The 20593-nt window shown below is 43.7% G+C and overlaps 1 protein-coding gene across 8 annotated transcripts in view; it reads left to right on the top strand.

Annotated features, from left to right (window-relative positions):
- Nucleotides 1-19509, top strand: part of USP48 (ubiquitin specific peptidase 48) — a 65785-nt gene extending 46276 nt beyond the window's left edge. For 7 of the 8 annotated variants that reach the window (XM_006094018.3, XM_014460277.2, XM_006094017.3 and 4 more), the window contains 8 exons: nucleotides 1100-1230; nucleotides 1582-1688; nucleotides 2355-2459; nucleotides 8395-8550; nucleotides 12626-12751; nucleotides 14179-14227; nucleotides 15387-15413; nucleotides 16713-19509. In XM_006094018.3, coding sequence (XP_006094080.1) covers nucleotides 1100-1230; nucleotides 1582-1688; nucleotides 2355-2459; nucleotides 8395-8550; nucleotides 12626-12751; nucleotides 14179-14227; nucleotides 15387-15413; nucleotides 16713-16735 — 724 coding nt within the window. In that variant the 3' untranslated portion in view covers nucleotides 16736-19509. Of the gene's footprint in view, nucleotides 1-1099; nucleotides 1231-1581; nucleotides 1689-2352; nucleotides 2460-8394; nucleotides 8551-12625; nucleotides 12752-14178; nucleotides 14228-15386; nucleotides 15414-16712 lie in introns of those variants that run through there. The other variant, XM_023758310.1, reaches the window with a different exon arrangement.
- Nucleotides 19510-20593: the final 1084 nt, after the last annotated feature.

Below are 20593 nucleotides of genomic sequence, written 5' to 3'. Positions count from 1 at the left end.
CTGCCGCGGCCCCCCCCCCCCCTTTCTCATGCCCTCACCCCCCTGGGGGCTGTGTCCATTGGTTAGGCTTATATGCATGCATACAAGTCCTTCAGTTGATCTCTCCCCCTTACCCCCACCCTCCCCTACCTTCCCTCTGAGGTTTGATGATCTGATCGATGCTTCTCTGTCTCTGGATCTGTTTTTGTTCATCATTTTATGTTGTTCATTATATTCCACAAATGAGTGAGATCGTGTGATATTTATCTTTCTCCAACCCACTTATTTCACTTAGCATCTCCAGGTCCATCCATGCTGTTGCAAATGGTAAAAGTTCCTCCTTTTTTTTTTAATGTAGCAGCGAAATATTCTATTGTGTAGATGTACCACAGTTTTTTAATCCACTTATCTGCTGATGCGCACTTAGGCTGTTTCCAAATCTTAGCTATTGTAAATTGTGCTGCTATGAACGTAAGGATGCATAAATCCTTTTTGATTGGTGTTTCTAGTTTCTTGGGATATATTCCTAGAAGTGGGATCACTGGGTCAAATAGTCCTGAATTTTTGAGGGTTATCCATCTCAGAAAATATTTCTTTAAACACACACACAGAGTAATGTTTTGCGTGGTTAAAATTTTTTCTAGCCTTGGCCAGTGTGGCTAGGTTGGTCGGAGCATCATACCATGCACCGAAAGATTGCCAGTTCCATTGCCGATCAGAGCACATACCTGGGTTGTGGTTGTCCCAGATCGGGGTGCCTAAGGAGGCAATCGATGGATGTTTCTCTCTCTCTCTCCCTCTCCCCCCACTTTTTTCTTAACCCCCCTTCCCTTCTCTCTAAAATCAGTAAAAAACCATATCCAACTACCTTCTTTCTCAATTTAGGTTTTTGAGATTTAACCAAGTTGATTCATGTAACTTCAGTCCATTTTGTTTCTTTGCTTTGGTAGCATTCGTTTCTGTGGAAAAAAACACCCAAACTACTGTTCCTCGTTGCTGATGATGTGGCTTTCCCCTCTGATTCCTCTGTATTAAATGCTGGTTGTGATGATTTCTGTTTAGGAGACTAATGGATAATATCAGTTCTCTGAATTAAGGCATGTTGTGTTTTTTTGCACAGTATAGCTCTCATATGGCCCAGTGAGTGGCAAATGATACAAAAGCTGTTTGTTGTGGATCATGTAATTAAAATCACAAGAACTGAAGTGGAAGACGTAAATCCTTCAGAAACACAGTATATTTCTGAGCCTAGTAAGTTTTCATACTGCTTTTTTTCATACTGCTTTTGGTTTGCGTAGTGAAGAGTTGACATTGTAAGGGCAGTAAGAGGATGTGGATATTATGTCCTCTACTTAAAATTAAAGGTCCCATGGCAGTCCAAACTAATACTCCCTGGGGGCGGGGAGCCATCATACAATTATGTCATGATTTGTACGTTTATTTGTTGATAGTAAATGGGTTTCTGTATTGTTGCTATTTGCATATAACAGTGCAACAATTCAGCAGTTAATAGAAAATATGAGTAATTGTTGAATGAATACTCACTGGTAACTTTGATACATGTTTTTAGATATTTGGGTCTTCTATTTCCCTTTTCTTTAGAACTCTGCCCAGAATGCAGAGAGGGCTTACTGTGTCAACAGCAGAGGGACCTGCGTGAATACACTCAAGCCACCATCTATGTCCATAAAGTTGTGGATAATAAAAAGGTACCAGTCCCTCTTGTGGCCCTGGCTGGTAATGGTCAGGCTCGTGTTTTTCACTTGCTGTTGGGAGTTTCCCTGAGGACTGCCGAGGATCACATTTTTGTTTCCATGGAGCTTTTGGTATAAAAATTAAAATTAGACAGGAATTGAATACGAATGGTTATGTGGTTGCTGGTGGAATGAATATTCGGCACACAAATACTTACTGAATGTCATCTGTGTGTCTGGAATGGCTTCACTGCTGGGGATACAGTGGTGAAGACAGACAAGGAACCGGCCCTCCAGAGCATTTGTGCCTCGTGAGTTAGATCAAGTAGCATTGGGACTCCTGTCTGAACCACGTGACAATCAGTGTGCTGGGAGAAATGCAGAGCACCTTTGAACTGCCGCAAAATAACATCATCGTTAAAGCCGATCACAGTGACTGTTCTGTGCAGATCACTTACATTATGGTGGCTGCATTAGATGCAAGAATAAACCACAGGATAAACTTAACCTGTTACAGGAGGATACAGAGCCCCTGAGTCTTGAACCTCTGGTGTGTGTGTGTGTGTGTGTGTGTGTGTAAAGGTGTTCCTCCTCTTGATAATGGTGGGCAGCCAAAGCCCCTCCGTGACTCATCTTCTGAGGTCTGACCTATGTCTGTCTCTGCTTTCCTCGCACGTTCAGGTGATGAAGGATTCCGCTCCGGAGCTGAATGTGAGCAGTTCCGAAACAGAGGAGGATAAGGAAGAAGCTAAACCAGACGGAGAAAAGGACCCAGACTTTAATCAGGTACGTGTTGAAGCGGCTTTTCTTCGTCGTGCCTTCGGCTGTGCTGGCAGGGAGGGCAGCCTCTCCGTGCCCCAGGCATCTCTCCACACCCGTGTGGGTATTGGGCCTCGACACCCTTCGTTCCCTTTGTTCTGGTAGCATGCAATAGCCGTCCTGATGTCTCATGAAAAGCTGTGGGCAGCATTATTACAGAATCACAGTAACACATTTTTAGCTAGAAAAGAAGGCTAAAACAAGACCCATATCTTGGTTTGTTGCTTAATCATGGAATCTTTAAGTATGAAAAAGCCATCTTAGATTTCCTCATAAATAAAGTAAACAACAGATTTAATAATGGAGTTTATAGATGAGATTTTTGGGTCTGTAAGTAGACAACTGACCATGTCAACATTAGTCTTTTCTATTCCGTTATGATTTCCTATCTCCTCTCCTTTTTTGGTTGCTTGATTATATTCTGCATGCTCATTGTATTGGGAAACTTGGCTTAAGAACAGGAAATAACGTAGGAATATGTTTGGTTAATGTACAATGTAGATAAGTTTGATCTTCTTCAAAAGTCAGGCCACTGTGTTCCAGGATATTCTCTGGATACCCTAAATTCATTAAATTTCTACTCTACCTAGAGTTTAGTTTTAACAGATGAGAGATTTTCTTTCTTTCTGCCAAAATACAGGGTAGTCAAATGATGGTTGTCCTTCTCCCTGACGGAGTAAGTGGTATAGTGATCATCTGCTGTATCTGTGAGAGCGGAACTCTGGGCTGGTCCTGTCTCTGCTCACCGATCCTGCTATTTCATTTTTAACATCGATGGAGAAAGTCTGAAAAGCCATCTTTGACTTGAATCTTGGTCTCCCCGAGCGAAATGTTACTAGTGGTTTCCCAGTTGTCAGAGAGATACGTCAGCATTTGCTTTCTGTGCTGTCGCATCTCATAAATGTTAACTGTAAAACACCTGTGAGAGAACAAAATCGTGCACTCTGTGCACCATCCTCTGACAGCGATCAGCCACTCTTGTTAAAGTTGTCCTACCAAATTCGTATTCCCATCAGTCAGCATTGGGGGCCTTGGCTTCAGTGCCAGTTCAGATCTATACATTTCAAAATACGTTTTTATTGATTTGAGAGAGAGAGAGAAAATCATTGAGAAAGAGAAACATTGGTTGGCTGCCTCCTGCATGCCACACTCCTGACTTGGGATCAAGCTAGCAACCCGGGCATGTGCCCTGGCTGGGCATCTGTGCATGGGATGACCCTCAACCAACAGCCACACTGGCCAGAGCAGCATGTATACATTTAAAGGAATGCAGGTTTACAGCCCTGAGGGGATATTTTCCTATGGCAGATAACCCCCCTATTAAAATCCATGTGCATATATGCCTTCTGTTATGTGGAATGGTTTTTGAGATGACAGAGTCAAATAATATGTCTCTTGGTAGGAGTTTGCAAACCTCTCTGCCTTTGTAACCTGTTTGTTGTCAACTTTTTCATGTCTCAAATCCTTATACAGTTCATCTTCCATGATCTTCACAGATCTGCAAACAAGTCTGTTTGCGTTTCTAGTTAATACATTAAAAGTGTGTGTGCACACGTGTGCCTACTCATCCTGATTTACAGCTTCATTCTCTTTTTGGTTTGCTTGGCTGGCAATACCATACTGTTGTTGTTTTGTTTTTAATATTTTTATTGATTCAGAGAGGAAGGGAGAGGGAGAGTTAGAAATATCAATGAGAGAATCATTGATCAGCTGCCTCCCGCACGCCCCCTACTGGGGATCGAGCCCACAACCCGGGTACGTGCCCTTGACTGGAATCGAACCTGGGAACCTTGAGTCCGCAGGCAGATGCTCTATTCACTGAGCCAAACCAGCTAGGGCAATACCATACGGTTTTATTACCTCTCGGGTGTATGGTTTAATAGTCCATTGGGAATCTCATCTTTTCCCTATATTTTTTACTACCTGTGGTCACCAACTCACTTTCTGTTCCCTCTGGTAAACTTTAAGTTTGTAAAACTTGACGTGTATGTTCTTATTGTTCTTAGTTTCTGTTATTTCAAGCTTTGCTTTTTCATCTAAAAAGTATTTAGAAAACTCTTTACATTTTCAAGAGATTTAGGCTTTTGGAAAGCTGACTTTTTTGAATATGTAGTTTTATTCATTGGTCATAACCACATCAATTTACAAAAGTGAATGTGGAATTCTTCGATGTGGATGACAACAGATTTCACATGTACAAATATGATAGAGGACGTTGGGAAACATTGCTTTTTATGCTGTAATTACATTTTATACTTTGTAATTTTCTTCTATCTTCTCCTTGTTTGGAAGTTGTAATACTCTAGAATGTTTTAAATAGTTCTTGTCCCACAATAAAATCTCAAGTGTAACCTTCCTTCTTTAGAAAAGAGTAGAGTCCCAGAATATCAAGTCTTTTCAGAATGCCAGCCTCCTCAAACCTTTTCTTTGTAACAGAGTTGACCCTTGAGCAACACTGGGTTCGGGCTGCTGACCCCGCAACAGTCAAAAATCCACGTATAACTTTTGACTCCCCAGAAATTTTCCTAATAGCCTAGTGTTGACTGGAAGCCTTATCAATAACATACACAGTCAGTTAACACATTTTGTATATTATACATAATATATACTGTATTCTTACAATAAAGTAAGCTAGAGGAAGGAAAATGTTATTAAGAAAATCATAAGGAAGAGCCCTGGTCGGTGTGGCTCAGTTGGTTGGGCATCACCCTGGGCACCAAGAGATTCCCATCAGGCACATGCCCAGGTTGCATGCTGGATTCCCAGTAGGGGGCGTGCAGGAGTTAGCTGCTGATGCTTTGCTCTCGAATTGCTGTTTCTCCCTCTCCCTTCCTCGCTCTCTAAAAATCAATGAAAATATTTTTAAAAATTAAAATCATAAGGAAGAGAAAATACAATTATTCTATTTACTGGGGGGGGAAAATCCATGTTTAAATGAACCTGCAGAGTTCAAACCCGAGTTGTTCAGGGTTAACTGTACATTACAGTATCTCAGTACATAGATAGCTTTTATAATTGCTGTTTTAAATCCCTCTAATAGCAAATGATTTCTAGTTGTCCTTAATGGAGATGAACACATCTCTTTTCCTCTTTTCTCTTAAGCTAGATCAACACAGTTCCTTTGACTTTGACCTAATCTACAATTTAGGTTAATAATGAACCCAGTATTGGTTATCACTTAGGTAACTAAAAGCCATTTAAAACCAATGGGCTGCTTTTTGTCAGATAAGTTGGATTTAAATTCTATGGATTTTGAAAAAAGTAATTCTGGGAAAAGCTTTTAGACCCATTTAAAACCAGTCATTAAAAAATGTATTATGCTTAATGCTCAGGGCTTTGTTATTTGGTTGTGTTTTGTGTTTCTAAAGTGAAATTTGACATTACTGTAGATATTTTTCCTAATTGTGGAATTTAGGTCCAGTTTTACCTTTTCTTTCAATAGTCGATTGAGATTAAGAAAAATGTTTCATTGGCTTTAACTTTTTATGAACTCCCATGTTTACTTAACCTTTCCTGACGACTGTCAGAATCATTGGACCTAGCCTGGTGCGGTTCCTAGCCTGTGGGCATCACGCTGAACAAATGCTCTTCTGTGTTTGCATCCTGATCCTCTTCCGCGTCGTAAATCTCTGGAGCTCCCATGGTAATGACTGTGGCATCTGTGTCCATAATGATCCCGAAACCGCTCTGCCGTGCACAGCTGACGAGCCAGTGCCTCATGGTTACCTCATTCAGATTTCATTAAACCAGGGAAAGGGGTTCTTTTTTGTTTGTTTTTGTTAATCCTCACCTGAAGATATTTTTCCCATTAATTTGTAGAGAGAGTGGAAGGGAGGGAAGGGGAAGAGAGAGAGAAACATTGATGTGAGAGTGACACACATTGATTGGTTGCCTCCCACATGTGCCCTGAACAGGGCCAGGAATACAGCCTACAATCCATGTATGTGCCCGTGACCAGGAATTGAACTTGTGACCCTTCATTACGTTGGTTGACGCTCTAACCGCTGACCCATACCAGCCAGGGCCTCTGTTAGACTCTTGATGAGGCCTTTATAGGATGCCTTGTAGAAGCGGAAGAGGATCAGGATGCAAACACAGAAGAGCATTTGTTTAGGGTGATGCCCACAGGCTAGGACCTGCACCAGGCTAGGTTCAACGATTCTGACAGTCGTCAGGAAAGGTTAAGGAAACACAGGAGTTCATAAAAAGTCAACGCTGTCGCCGAAACCGGTTTGGCTCAGTGGATAGAGCGTCGGCCTGCGGACTGAAGGGTCCCAGGTTCGATTCTGGTCAAGGGCATGTACCTTGGTTGCGGGCACATCCCCAGTGGGAGATGTGCAGGAGGCAGCTGATCGATGTTTCTCTCTCATCGATGTTTCTAACTCCCTATCTCTCTCCCTTCCTCTCTCTGTAAAAAATCAATAAAATATATTTAATAAAAAAAAAAGTCAACGCTGATGAAACTTGTAGAATGACATTTGGTCCTTACCTATTATTTTTTCCTTAAGACTAGTATAAGATGTATTACGTGCCCATGTGTATTCCTGTATTTTGTTGCTGAACCGCCCTTAAGTTCGTTATGACATTTCACATCTGAATACTTAAACCAGCATGGAAGTGTTTAAAGTTCTCAGCAGTTTATACTAAATTTCCATGTCATCTCAAAAACAGAAGAAAACATTTAATACAAATAAATTAGGATGATGAATTCAACTAATAATCTTATCCTTGGCCGGGTGGCTCAGTCATTTAGAGAGTCATCCTATGCACCAAAAGGTTGTGGGTTCAATTCCTAGTCAGGGCACATACCTAGGTTGTGTTTGATCCCTGGTGGTAGGGGCACGTACAGGAAGCAACCGATCAATGTTTCCTCTCTCTCTCTTTAAAATGAATAAACATATCCTCCAATGAGGATAAAAAATAAATAAATCTTGCCCTAGCCGGTTTGGCTCGGTGGATAGAGTGTCGGCCTGCAGACTGAAGGGTCCCAGGTTCGATTCCAGTCAAGGGCATGTACCTGGGTTGCGGGCACATCCCCAGTAGGAGATGTGCAGGAGGCAGCTGATCGATGTTTCTCTCTCATCGATGTTTCTAACTCTATATCTCTCCCTTCCTCTCTGTAAAAAATCAATAAAATATATTTTAAAAATTAAAAATAATAATGCCGAAACTGGTTTGGCTCAGTGGATAGAGCATCGGCCTGCGGACTGAAAGGTCCCAGGTTCGATTCCGGTCAAGGGCATGTACCTGGGTTGCGGGCACATCCCCAGTGGGAGATGTGCAGGAGGCAGCTGGTCGATGTTTCTCTCTCATCGATGTTTCTAACTCTCTATCTCTCTCCCTTCCTCTCTGTAAAAAATCAATAAAATATATTTAAAAAAAAAAAAATTAAAAATAATGAACTCTCTTAAAAAAAAATCTTAGTTTTCCAGCATGTCACATGTCTTCCGATTTAAGGTCAGACATATCATTTTGCTTTTAAATGTTCTTTTTATAATGTCTTCTTAAAACAATCTTGGAGCTTACATGCAGTTAGAAGAATTATCTCATTCATTCTTTTCTTTATTCAATTCTATGAGCCTGCTAAAAATGAGTTTCTACTTATTTTTTTAAATGATACAGGAAGAAAAGATTTTTTAAAAAATTCTTTATTGTTGAAAGTATTAACATATGTCGTTCCCACCCCCATCAACCCCTTCTAGCCCACTCCCACCCCTGCCCCAGCCTTCACCACCCTACTGTCTGTGCCCATGGGTTATGCATATATGCATACAAAGTCTTTGGTTGATCACCTCGACTTATTTCTGACATTGAATTTCAATGTTTAGGGGACTCATAAGTAGAGCACGAGTAATACTGTGGATCATTTCATTGCTTCCTTTGTTTTGAATTTTTATTATAGAGCAACGGAGGAACAAAAAGGCAAAAGATATCCCATCAAAATTATATTGCCTATCAGAAGCAAGTTATTCGACGGAGTATGCGGCATAGAAAAGTTCGTGGCGAGAAAGCACTTCTTGTTTCTGCTAATCAGACACTGAAAGAATTGAAAATTCAGGTGAGGACAGCATAGCACCGAGTATGTTGTGGACTAAAAGGACCTTCATAAATCCCTGCTTTCCACCCATGTTCACATGGGTAACTGGTTTTTTCTAGGTTGATCTCTAGTCATGTATTAAGCCACTGAGAAGGTTTTATTGATTTCGGAGTAATGCCTGCAGGGCCTCAACATTAAAATAACTTATTCTTTAAAATGATCAGAAGTTTTTAGAACAGACATGCTTTCTATGAAGATTAAAGTGTTTTTGGATCTGGAAATTTGAACAAGTTCTGAGTAGCTTTCCAACAAGAAACACTGAGTGTCAGTTTGTTAACGTGTCGGGGTTGTTCCAGAATAATTGTTCTCTCACTTTTTTGTGCTGTATGCTTTTCTTTGACCACTTAATGGGCATCTGAGCCGATTATTACCAGGATCTTCTGTCAAATTTAAGGGGATGTAAAAGGCAGCTGCTTAGTTGTTTATTGGATGAGTCAGAAATTCTTTTCATCATAATATTTTTGATGTCAGATAAGTCTGTTTGGTAGAATTTTAAAATTACCTTCACCTCTCTTCTCAGACTGGTGTTTTCATATTGTTTTGTAAAGTTCCATCTTACATCATTTCCTCTCTGTCCCCCTAAAAGCATGCATTGCTGTACAGATCAATTTAATGAATGCAATGTGGGCATTGTGAAAAGGCTTCACGGAGTGTTAGTTCTCGGCGCTAATGCGGAAGGGCTGTAAATGAGCGTGCCACTGGTATATCTCACAACGCAGGCAAAGGGGGCTGATAAGTTCAAGATGTCCAGGAGGAAAGGCTGGCCCCTGATCTGTTTCAGTCACTGCTATATGTCCAAAAAGCTGACCAAATTTCCCTCGTTGCTGCTTTCATGTGGCATAGTCTAATGGTTATGCATCTTTCTTGTTGCTGATATTTATCATTGTGATTGAGGCAAAAGTACAGGCTTCCTTTGAGGGTGTTATGTGTTCCAGATTGTCCGGGGAACAGCGTTTCCCTCGGTTGAACCCATGGCTCTGGAAATAAACGTGTTGGCACAATATCTTCCCTCTGTTTATTGTACCTTTTCCATCTGAGAAAGCTTGCTTCTGTCACCGGCTTTCTGCCTGTCAGTGGTAAACCTCGAACATTCAAACCCTTCCCAGTACACAAAGAGCCCCTGTGGTGGAGGCATTTGAAAAGCCTGTGCTGCTTCTATTATGGACTACCATTTTTGAAGAATAAGTCAAAAAGTCAGCAGAAGCCGAAACCGGTTTGGCTCAGTGGATAGAGCGTCGGCCTGCGGACTGAAGGGTCCCAGGTTCGATTCCGGTCGGGGGCATGTGCCTGGGTTGCAGGCACATCCCCAGTGGGAGATGTGCAGGAGGCGGCTGATCGATGTTTCTCTCTCATCGATGTTTCTCACTCTCTATCTCTCTCCCTTCTTCTCTGTGGAAAATCAATAAAATGTATTTAAAAAGAAGCTGCTTCTATTATGGACTACCATTTTTGAAGAATAAGTCAAAAAGTCAGCAGAAATCACCTATCTAGGAGAGGAGTGTGTAACCTGCACCGATGGGTTGTTAGGAGGCAGCAGCTGTTCAAATGAACGTCCCGAAATGGGCTCTGCTCAGACAGTTCCTTTACCGTGTCCTTCCTCTCATCTCCCACCTGCTCAGGCACCGCTGTGATCTAAGCAGGGTCCAAACAAAGGGCAACGAAATGCCATTTCTTCTCGCTGCTCAGTGTGGCAGCTTTGAAAGCGTCGACTGGATGTGACCCTTTTACCCCAGCAGCCTGGGCAGCATCGGGGCTTGTGGTGGGCATGCGTGTGATCCCCGCTTAGTGGTGGTGGGTGGCTTTTTGAAAAGCATGTTTTTGTGTTTGATGGAGCCTTTCCTCCAGGGAATACTACAATTCCAAGTTAATAGGACGACAAGCGTTGTAAAACTCAATGGCTTAGCCTAGGCATACCCCTTTGCAGTTCTTTAAAACCTGAAGAAACTTGCTTTGCCAGATTACTAATTCATCCACCTATGATGCCATAAAGCAAATGAAGTATAATTTATTCATCTCCCTTCTCAAAGGATGCAGTGTTTTATTGTGTTATTTCATTTTCCCAAAAATAGGTTTTGAGTGGGTGGTATTGCCTGCCTTAGAAAGGAGGAAGTGTTGGCACAGGTTAAATGGCTGGCAGTGGAAGCCATTGCTCGTACATTTCCTTCTCTCTCTCTCTCTCTCTCTCTCTCTCTCTCTCTCTCACACACACACACACACACACACACACACACTAGCGAGCAGCAGGGAGCCACTCACCGTTAGGAAAACATTGTTCCCTAATTGCTCTATAGATCAGGAAAGCTGTATCTACTTGTTAAACACACTTATATAATATTAGTTCTACTCAAGCATTCTCCCAGTACTTACGGTTTATGAGTTATTGTACCAAAGGCCTCCATGTCTTTAATTAGCCTGTTCCCTTGTTCTAAAATCATTTTCTCCTCATTAGCACACACTTGTTCATTTTCCTCGAATCTCTTCTACAAAACCTGCCCTGGCCTCCGGTTGTAGAGCTGGCTGTTCTCTCTTCCGTGTCCCCCTGGATCTTACCCGTCCCTCCCGCCGCCGCCTTCACCTTGTTGCTCTCACTCCTGTGAACTCCAGGGTGGCATCAGTCACTTTTGTCTTTCTTACTCTTAGCGCAGTATTTGACAGGTAGCTTCTTATTAAATGTTTCATTAGTTCTAGAGTGAATTTTAATGTCCTTGTCTGCGTGCTCAAATAATAAAGTCTGAGCATCGGCCCCTCACCGATCGTGCTTGTGTCCAGGGGTACTTGTTGTCAGTCCATAGGGCGGTGCGAAGACCATTAGCATTCAGGGATATGAGCCAGCATTCCTGCAGCCACGCAGCTGTGACATTTCCCACATTCGTCGTATGCGATGCCTCCGTGTAACTGGTCCTTCTTCACAGGTCCCGGGGCCTGTGTGCTGGGCTGGCTTTGGTAGAACTGTCCTGTCGATTCTTCTCCCTTCCCAGAAATAGGCTTATTGCTTCATAGGCGGTTCTTGATGATGTCAGTGCACCGTAGCCACCCGTCCCTGTTTGATCGGTCCCTGCTCGCTTCTCGGGGGCTGATGTCCTTTTGAGAAGTCCCGTCGAGGTTCTTATTTATCTGTGTGCTGTTATTAAGACCACTTTTGTGTTCCCAGCTGTCCCAGCATGGAAATCTCCTGGCCCCTGTTATACACACAGTTGGCTCAGGCTGCTTTGCTAGGCTCGTTTTGCCTTCCCAGGTTCAAAGGGTAGAGGAAGAGAGTGCATGGAAAGGTAGGATGGTTTTCCTCTAATCATGGGTGTAGGAGTAATGAAAAATACATGTAATAGAATGCGCTCAAGGAGGGTGTAACTGAGCCATGAAGCATAATAAAGTGCACCCCGGGAAATAATAGAAATGAACAGTTTTCTGAGTTCGAAAATGTGTAAGTATTATACTTAGTAGTCTTTCTGAATGTATTTACTTTTTAACACTTGGCTAGAACTAGGGTCCTTACCCTTAAGGAATTCATATTTTGGTTCCTAGATGAATGATCAGTCTAAGAATATGTGTCCCAAGGACTGAATTGTGTAGTCCAGGCTGCTTGCTAGAGGAATCAAAGCAGAAGGAAGAAGAGTCCAAATCGCCTGCTGGTTCATTTAAAGACTTGATGATTACAAGGCTGTGGGGCTTGGGCATGGTCACTTGGGCTGATGACAGTAGTGGCCCTGCCCGAGCCTCATGACCAGAGGAGCTGTCAGCCCAGCCCCACCTTCTGCTCCTTTGATTCCCCATCCCCACCCCCCCACCCTCGGAGAGGTGATAGGCGCAGGACTAAAGGATCTGTGGGTATAATTGTTCCTCTACCAGCCCTCCTAGGGGAGTTCCCAGATGTGTTGGGATTGTAGCCTCAGTAGGTAGGTAGCAAGTGGGCTGACTGCACACAGTAATGTCTTTTGTACTCGAGTTCTTTTATTTTTTAAGGAATCTATTTATTCAAGTGGGGTATAAGTCTCAGCATTTTGCTTTATACCAACTTTCTTTTCTTTTTTTTTCTCAGATCATGCATGCATTTTCAGTTGCTCCTTTTGACCAGAATCTCTCCATTGATGGAAAGATTTTAACTGATGACGGTGCCACCCTCGGCACCCTTGGAGTCATTCCGGAATCTGTCATTTTGTTAAAGGTAAGTGACGGTTTCTTACCTGAGGAATTCTAGAAGGTTTTTTCCTTCTCTTTTCTCTGGAACTTTTTAATGATGCACACCCACGTGTGAGCTGCTGCAGTGGTGGTTACGGCTGCCCGGGTCCTCAGCAGGGTGTGGTAACAGGTGACAGCCATGAATTCGTGCTGGCGTCTCGGTTCTCCAGCCGTGGCCGAGCCGCAGAGACTTAGAGGAGGTCATGGCATCATTGAAGTTTTCATAATTTTGTTAAAAATAATGGATCTAGATTGAGCCTCCTCCCTAACTCTGGATCAGCAGAATTAACGATACTTCTACCATTAAAGCATTCGCTCATTTCCTCCAGGCTCAAAGATAGCAGCCAGTCATGTTAGGAATCACACGGACCCGAGGCTTAGCCACAACAGTCAAAATACTTTTGGTTGTCTTCATGGGATTCTTGTCCACTGATGGAAACTGGCTTTGGCTAGAATGGATGTAGGGGGTATGTTAGATAGTAGGACTTCCGAGAAATTGTCAAAGAAAGTGAGTCATTGAACCAGCCTTATTTGCCCAATGGTTCTCGTGTCTAGAGGTACCTACTCATCACTTTCATTTGCTTCTTTGTTGTTTCTGTGTGGCCAGAAGCATCCCCACTGTGCTAAAATGTTCATAGGGTATTTGAATGGTGACATAGATCAGACCCAAGCGCCTCAGTTCTGAGGAGATAAGCTAGGCCCTGGACATGATGGAGCAGACCCATATCTGCCCCACACATACACACACCCTCACCCTGCCACCTACCCCTCCCGCTGTTCCCTTTCTCCATTCTTGGAACTGTAGGTTCTGTGGAATTATTTTGAAAACCTATTGAGTTGCTGAGTCCTAGGAGGCCTGTCTAAAATCCTAGAGACAGTGGGTTTGTACTTCTGATGGGCAATTAGATTCTCCACTGGCCATTGGCCCCTGTCCTTCCCGCTAATCCCACCAGAAGCTCGGGCTCTGTGTTGGTTTCTGCCCTAAAAAGGATCAGGGTGTTTTGTTCTTGTTAGTGAGGCAGGACAATGTATTTTTAACGTAGTTAGTATTTTTAGAGGACCAGTCTGACTTTGATTCCTGCCTAACTCGGCCACCACCAGCATGTGAATTCACATCGATTAAACCAGTTTAGTAACCTTGGTATCTAAACATCTCTACATCTAGAGGTGTTTCTAGGAGCTGGAAAACATGCCACATACAGTGTGCAGTTTTGTGGGTGATGAGTTTAGACCCATTTCAGGCTGGCCACCCTTCGTTAATCCTCAACTTCGCCGGCTGTGGCTCGAACCCAGTTCTCTACTGGACAGTGTTCAGATTTGTGTCTTGTGGCCACACAGTAGTCGGCTCCTGGGCCAGACTTCCTCCTGGCTGCCTCTCCCTTATGTTTTGAATTGTCTTCATTTGTTGTCTAGGCTGATGAACCAATTGCTGATTATGCTGCAATGGATGATGTCTTGCAAGGTAAAGGCAAATTTATTGTAGGAATTTGTTGATTAACTTGTTAGAAGGATGTGGAATTATAGATATTTAAGCTTTCATCTATAATACTATTAACCTTTAAAAAAGCGTCTACATGTTGTAAATGGAAAGCAGGGAGAAGAGTAGTAATTATTTAGCTGACCTGAAAAACACACACAAAAAAACCCGAAATAAACGTTAGCCTACAGATGGAAGAGGTCATCAGGAAGCAAAGCTAATTCAGATCAGGCACACAGGAATGGGAGGCCCCATGAGCCTAAAAACAGGAAACTGGCTGCAAAACTGTATAAGAAGCAGGTAGACACCTCGCTGTCCCCCAGATCCTCACAGCCCCTCGCTTTACCTCCATGTCACCCTGTCTCTTCCCCCGGCACCTCAGATGGGCAGTTAGAGTATGTGTCTCAGCTCATTGAAGAAGTTAAACTAGAAGGTGAGGCCGAGGCCCGTTACTTCCCAGCGCACACCCGGCGTGGGTAGGAGCCGCGGGATGCAGGCTTCGGAAAGTGGAAGCGATAGACGGCTGTCCTGAGGCTCACAGGTCTTTAAGAGTTTGCCCTTGAGTTGGAGATGGTATAGAGAAGATGAAACACATAAATATTGCAGAGCTACCGACTCAGAAAACCGTAAAAACCATACCAGACAAGCAGTGTAGCCACAGTACACCAAAGGGTTCAACTGTGAGCAGTATTAATAAAATTTTAAAAATAATGTGAACGCTGGAGATCAGCCTAACAACAAAGGATCACAGTGTCAGGAGGAAGTGTAGCTGGTCTCATTCCTTGAGGAATTGTCTAAAATAGTGGAATAGCAATATAAGCATGTTATTTAGAAAAAAAGAGGTTGCACACCATAAGAAATGGCTGCAAGAGTCAAAAGTGGTTCCTTCCGGCATGTGGGGATGGGAGGAGGGGGGCCAGCTCCTGAGGTCAGCCCCGGGGTTGTCTCCAGGCTTCCCTGGAGCCGCGCAGAATGTAAAAACGAAGAATGTCATCTGATAATTATCACCCATAACTTCCAAAGTAATGATTATGGGTGAAGTAATTAAAAGTTATTTTAAACCTCATCTTGGGCATTGACATGATCTTGTTACTTACTATCTGTCACGACAGTCTTTCTAATTTGGATTTTTCCCCCCCGCCAGTGTGTATGCCAGAAGAAGGGTTTAAAGGTAAGTTACATTTGTCATGTTCTGTTCGTGAATGTCAGAGTCATACTGTAATTTTCTATTAAAGTGAAGGCTATAATTTGATTTTAAAATTTAATTCCATCTGAGTCTCATGACTGAAATTAATTTTAGTTAAATGCATTTTTTATTCGAGCTTCTTCGTTATCCTTTTCAGCGCTCGGGCCTCCAATGGGGCCTGTGTGGTCGCAGTATCTACTGGCACATGTCCATTCTGCTTTCTCTTGTTTGGCGGGGGTGGGGGGAGGTTGAGGAATTAGCTAGTGGCATTTCGAGGTTTATATTTAACCTGTTTCCAGTTCACCCTGTCAGTCCCATCTGCGAGCAAAACAGTTTGTGTGCAACTGATAAGAATTGGAGGAGAAGAATTTGCTGAACTATATGAGGTTCAGTGAAAAGGTTTCATTAATCTATTTAGAATGAAGGCATGTCTTGGGTTATTACTTTAGATGGAAACACAGCAGTGCCTTGCACTACATCTTGGCCGCTATAGTTGTGCACACCAGTGTTATTCACTAATCCACCAAGTACGGACCTTTGGCATTTACTGTTGCCATTTTACCTGGTGGTGGCCGGCTCCAGAGGTCCAGGCAGGTTGTGATTTTGCCCAGGAGTCGTTTGAATCAGATGTCAGGGTGCCTTTGCTAAAGGAAATGAGTGAAGGAGCCACTGGCCCGTGGAAAGTCTTCCTCCCAGTGCCCCTTTGTTGTCTGCGCATCACGACTGCAAAGAAACCCCTGTTGTCACAACCAAAGCAAAGCAAAAAAAAAAAAAATTTTTTTTTAATGAACAATGGCCATCTGATGAAAGTGTCAGTCAAATCTCATTAACTGCATGAAGACAACACATGGCTTTGAACAGAAATGGGATTTAGCTGAAAACCTACAGTTGGCTGATTTTAAAAATATATATATATATTGATTTCAGAGAGGAAGGGACAGAGAGAGAGAGAGATAGAAAATAGAAACATCAATGATGAGAGAGAATCATTGATCAGCTGCCTCCTGCCTGCTCCCTACTAGGGATCGAGCCCGCAACCCGGGCATGTGCCCTTGACCGGAATCGAACTCAGGACCCTTCAGTCCGCAGGCCGACGCTCTATCCACTGAGCCAAACCAGCCAGGGCGTGGCTGCTATTTTTTCCTGCCCTTCAGCGCCAAGGGGCTGCTGCACTCATTCATTAAGGTGGATAGTCCCTGGGGTGGTGTGTTCTGGGTGAGTGGAATGCATGGACTCTGAATTTTTGGTTCATAACTATATACTTCCACGTGTTTCTTTTCCCAGGTACTGGTCTCCTTGGACATTAATCTTTTGGACCTTTCCTGACTGCTAAGAAATGACCAGAAGGGAAGAGGAGTTTGACATGTTAGGGCATTAAAGAAAAGGTGGATTTAAGAATTGAATCATTACGTGACTCTTCCAAAAGGCAGAAAACCATTCAAAAGTGACCGTCCCAAATGCCTTGTGTCAAATAAAGCCGATTGCACTGAAGGGCCTCAGACTTGAAGGAAATGTTTCAGGTTTTCTATTTAAGGGGTGGGGGTGGGGGAAAGGCGAATAAAGATCAAACCAGTTTAGTAGCAGTAACAGTAAATCATGTTTACATATGAGATTTATAATCGCGGGAGGGAATAAAGTTCTGTTCTATTTCCTTGCTCGAGTTTCATGCCAGATGCATTGGCCCATAAGGGATTTGTATCACAGTAAATGGGACGACATTCTGCTCTGAGCTAAAAGTAACTCTTTAGAGACGTAATCTGCTTACCAGTACCTGTCTTTGATTCATATTTTACTTTCAATAAAGCATGAAAGTGAAGAACTTGCCATAATTGTGGGAAAGTGTCTTCAGATTAGATTCCTCTCCACGTCCGCCTCACACGCTGCCCGGCGGTCTGTCTCTTAGTGTTGGGCACAGGAGGGGGCACCTGTGTGTCTCCTGCAGTGACCAAGGGACTCTGCCTCGTTTTTGGCTTCAAAGGCTTTTTGCTTTCAAGCCTTCCGGAAAGGACGACGAATGTTAAACCATGTGGTAACATCTTCCTCCAGTTCTGCTGTTATTCGGAAGCAGAAAGTCAGACCCGCCTGGCACTATTGAACAATCCGGCCTCAGAAGAGCGGAGTGGACTGAAGTTCGTGTGGACGGCACAGGCTTTTGTAAAATGTCTTCCTGTCTCTCAAGTCCACCATCCCTTGCATCTCACCTCTCTTTTTGAAAACATTCTTCCGGAATGGCCAGAAAGGATCTTTACATCACTTTGTTTAAAAAGAGGGGGGAAAGTGGCCATTTTATCCAATTCAGGATTATCGTTATGAGCAACATACAACCGAAGCAATATTCCTAAGAACATTGAAGGACTTTTAAATAGAGTTTACGACTGGAGTTTGTTTTGCTGTTTCCTCTGTTGAGAATGTATGTACATCTCTGGGGCAGAGATGCAGACTTGGACGTCTCTTTTGCTAACATTTTTCTTTTAGCTCTAGGTTTGTGCTAGGTTTCCCGCTCCCCCGTTTCTAAACATTTAAACTCAAATAATGGAGGGGAGGCAGGTTTCAATTGGAGGGCTAGTCACCCTGGCAGCATCCCTTTTGAATAGCTCTTTTTATCAGAATAACCATGGCTTTGGGGCAAAATTATAGCTTCTTGTGTTTCCCCTCTGTGTTTGCAATGTCTTCAGTCTTTGCCCCCTGAGGACACTGGGTTTGTTTAATGAGCCTGTGTGGGAGAGAGCAGCACACAGGACCCTCAAGCCATCCTAGGAACCGGTAGTTCCCACCTGCGGTCAGCACAGGGAGAGGACTCAGTTAAGATCACAGATAGCTGATCATCTTTTTAAAAATATATTTTTATTGATTTCAGAGAGGGAAAGAGAAACATGAATGATGAGAGAGAAACACTGATCAGCTGCCTCCTGTACGCCCCACACTGAGGATCGAGCTTGCAACCCTGGCATGTGCCTCGACTGGGAACCCGAATCGTGACCTGGTCTATAGGTCGATGCTCAACCACTGTCCCACGCCAGCCGGGTCTGATCCTCATTTTTAGATCTTGCTCTTTTATTTTGCTCCAAATGGAGCTGGCGCATAAGAGTGATAACATGCCAAGCAACTTATTCTTTCCCAAGGTAAAGGCTTGTGCAGAGGTTTGCCTAGTGCTAGAGCCAGCAGCTGCCTTTTCCTTGCTCAGCAGCTGTTTGCCAGAGGACATTCTTCCCAGGGATTGACACCAACCTGTCATTAGCTCCCCGAAATCCGATCTGTTTCTCCCAGTCTGCTATTAGTAGTTTTAAATTTTGTTACTTGAGTCTCGCTCTCACACAAGGGCACAAAATAGCGGCCTTTTGCGTGTCTTTGGCTGATGATTCAATCTCAGTACTGGCTCCTTTAATGACACTCCCCAGGGCTGGGAGTCGGGTGGGCCCAGTGAGCAGGTGATGCTCCCCGAGCCTGTCGGATCCCCAGCAGTGGTCTCTCCTTGTTCCATCAGCGCTGCTCAGATGTCGGCTGTAGCCCCACAGCAGCACGAAGCTGCGTTAGGAACGCAGGAACCTGGGCCCGAGACCCACTGAGTTGGAATCTGCCTTCACGGGCCGCTCTCCTATGCTGTTGGGAGTGGAGAAGCCTTGGGCTGGGACCTCTTTCCCACCCACAGTAGCGCCCTTGCAGCGCCACCCTCACCACTTTGTATGGGAAAAGCAGGGCCACGCTGTAACCTAAAGCCCGGTTCCTGCTTTGTAGTGACAAATGGATGGAGACCAATTGGCTGTGACCACATTTTAGTGCAGAGACTTCCATTGGGTTTTTAATGTGCACGTGACCTTTTCTATGATGTTAGGCCAGTCTTCTTCGGTAGAAGGTTTCTAAAGCTGGAGTCCTCCTCCCGCCGCCCTTACACTGTTGGCCATTCCTCAGTCCCAAACTGAGGTGTGCAACATCGTACCTGAAATATAGGTTGCCATTTGGACATCTTCATTCCCTGAGGGAATAAGTATCCGCCTGTGTATTAATGGACTTTGTTGTTTGGAATTACTGTTATCTTTCTGCCAAATTAAAAAGAAATGACTGTCCTTTTATTTCTATGGAATCATTGTCCAGATGAATTTTTGTGGTTGTTCCTGTAAGTGTCCCGTTAGTCTATGTTGTCAGACCCTGGTTGATATTTGAAGCTAATGCTGGGTTGGAAGAACCTGTTTTAAATACCCAGGGGATGATTTATCGCTGATGTGACTGCTGGAGTGGAATGGGCATTAAAGCCTGTCTTTCCTGTTACAGGATCAGGGAGGAGCATCGCATCCTCTCTCCCTGGCATCTGACTGTGCAGCCTGTTCAGTGTTGCAGGGGACTGGGAGCAGAGTTCAGTGGGTGAAAAGCCAGTGTTTTCGATGTTAGGTTCTCACCCCATGCACCTGTTGGCACCTCAGCCCCAACACCCCTTCCCACAAGGCGCAGGTTTTATCACCTGCTGCCTTTCTGATCCTTGACGCTAGGAGTTTACCACCCCCAACACCTTATTTTCTGGACACCAATATTAACTGGGGATTTGATTGTCAACATTGGAATCCTTTATTCATTAAAATAAAATGAGAAGCACGTACAAAACACTGCCCCTTTGGCATATTTCACTGAATGAACAGCCTCGTGCCAAGTCCTGAGTATAGGGAGACACAGAAAACTACCTCCTCTCACATCCCGAGCCTTGGGGTTTTTTTTTCCAAGCATGGCTGTTTAGTTCATTGGGCTCAGGAGCCTGCGAGCTGTTCCAGGCAGCGCACACGTGCGTAGGCAAGTGCCGAAAGGGCAGGTTTGAGAAGTTGGGTCTCCTGTGTTCCCGATAATCTCACCATTTACCTTATGACAGAAAAGTTCCTTTGCTTTGTCTTAGTTTTCTTAGCTCGTAGAACAAGGTGATATTTGCTGCCTTGTTTACCCTCCACACTGAAACTAAGCAGTAATATTGTTGGGGTCAAATACTTTGGGTTACTCTTTGTAATCAGATTCTAACTTTTGTGAGAAAATGCTTTGGAGTCCTCTGCAAGTCTTCAAAAAGAATGAACCAAGCCAAGCTACCTGGAACCCCTGCCCTGGTGGCCCTTGGGAGCTGAAATGACTGGAAAGGTGTCTGATCATCCTGTGACATAAATGTTCCTCTTGTCCCATAAGGAGCACGA

Source organism: Myotis lucifugus, unplaced genomic scaffold (assembly GCF_000147115.1).
Source record: "Myotis lucifugus unplaced genomic scaffold, Myoluc2.0 scaffold_128, whole genome shotgun sequence".
NCBI classification, from domain to species: Eukaryota; Metazoa; Chordata; class Mammalia; order Chiroptera; family Vespertilionidae; genus Myotis; species Myotis lucifugus.
The sequence above is the reverse complement of the archived record's forward strand: the minus strand, read 5'-3'. Positions and strand labels throughout refer to the sequence as shown.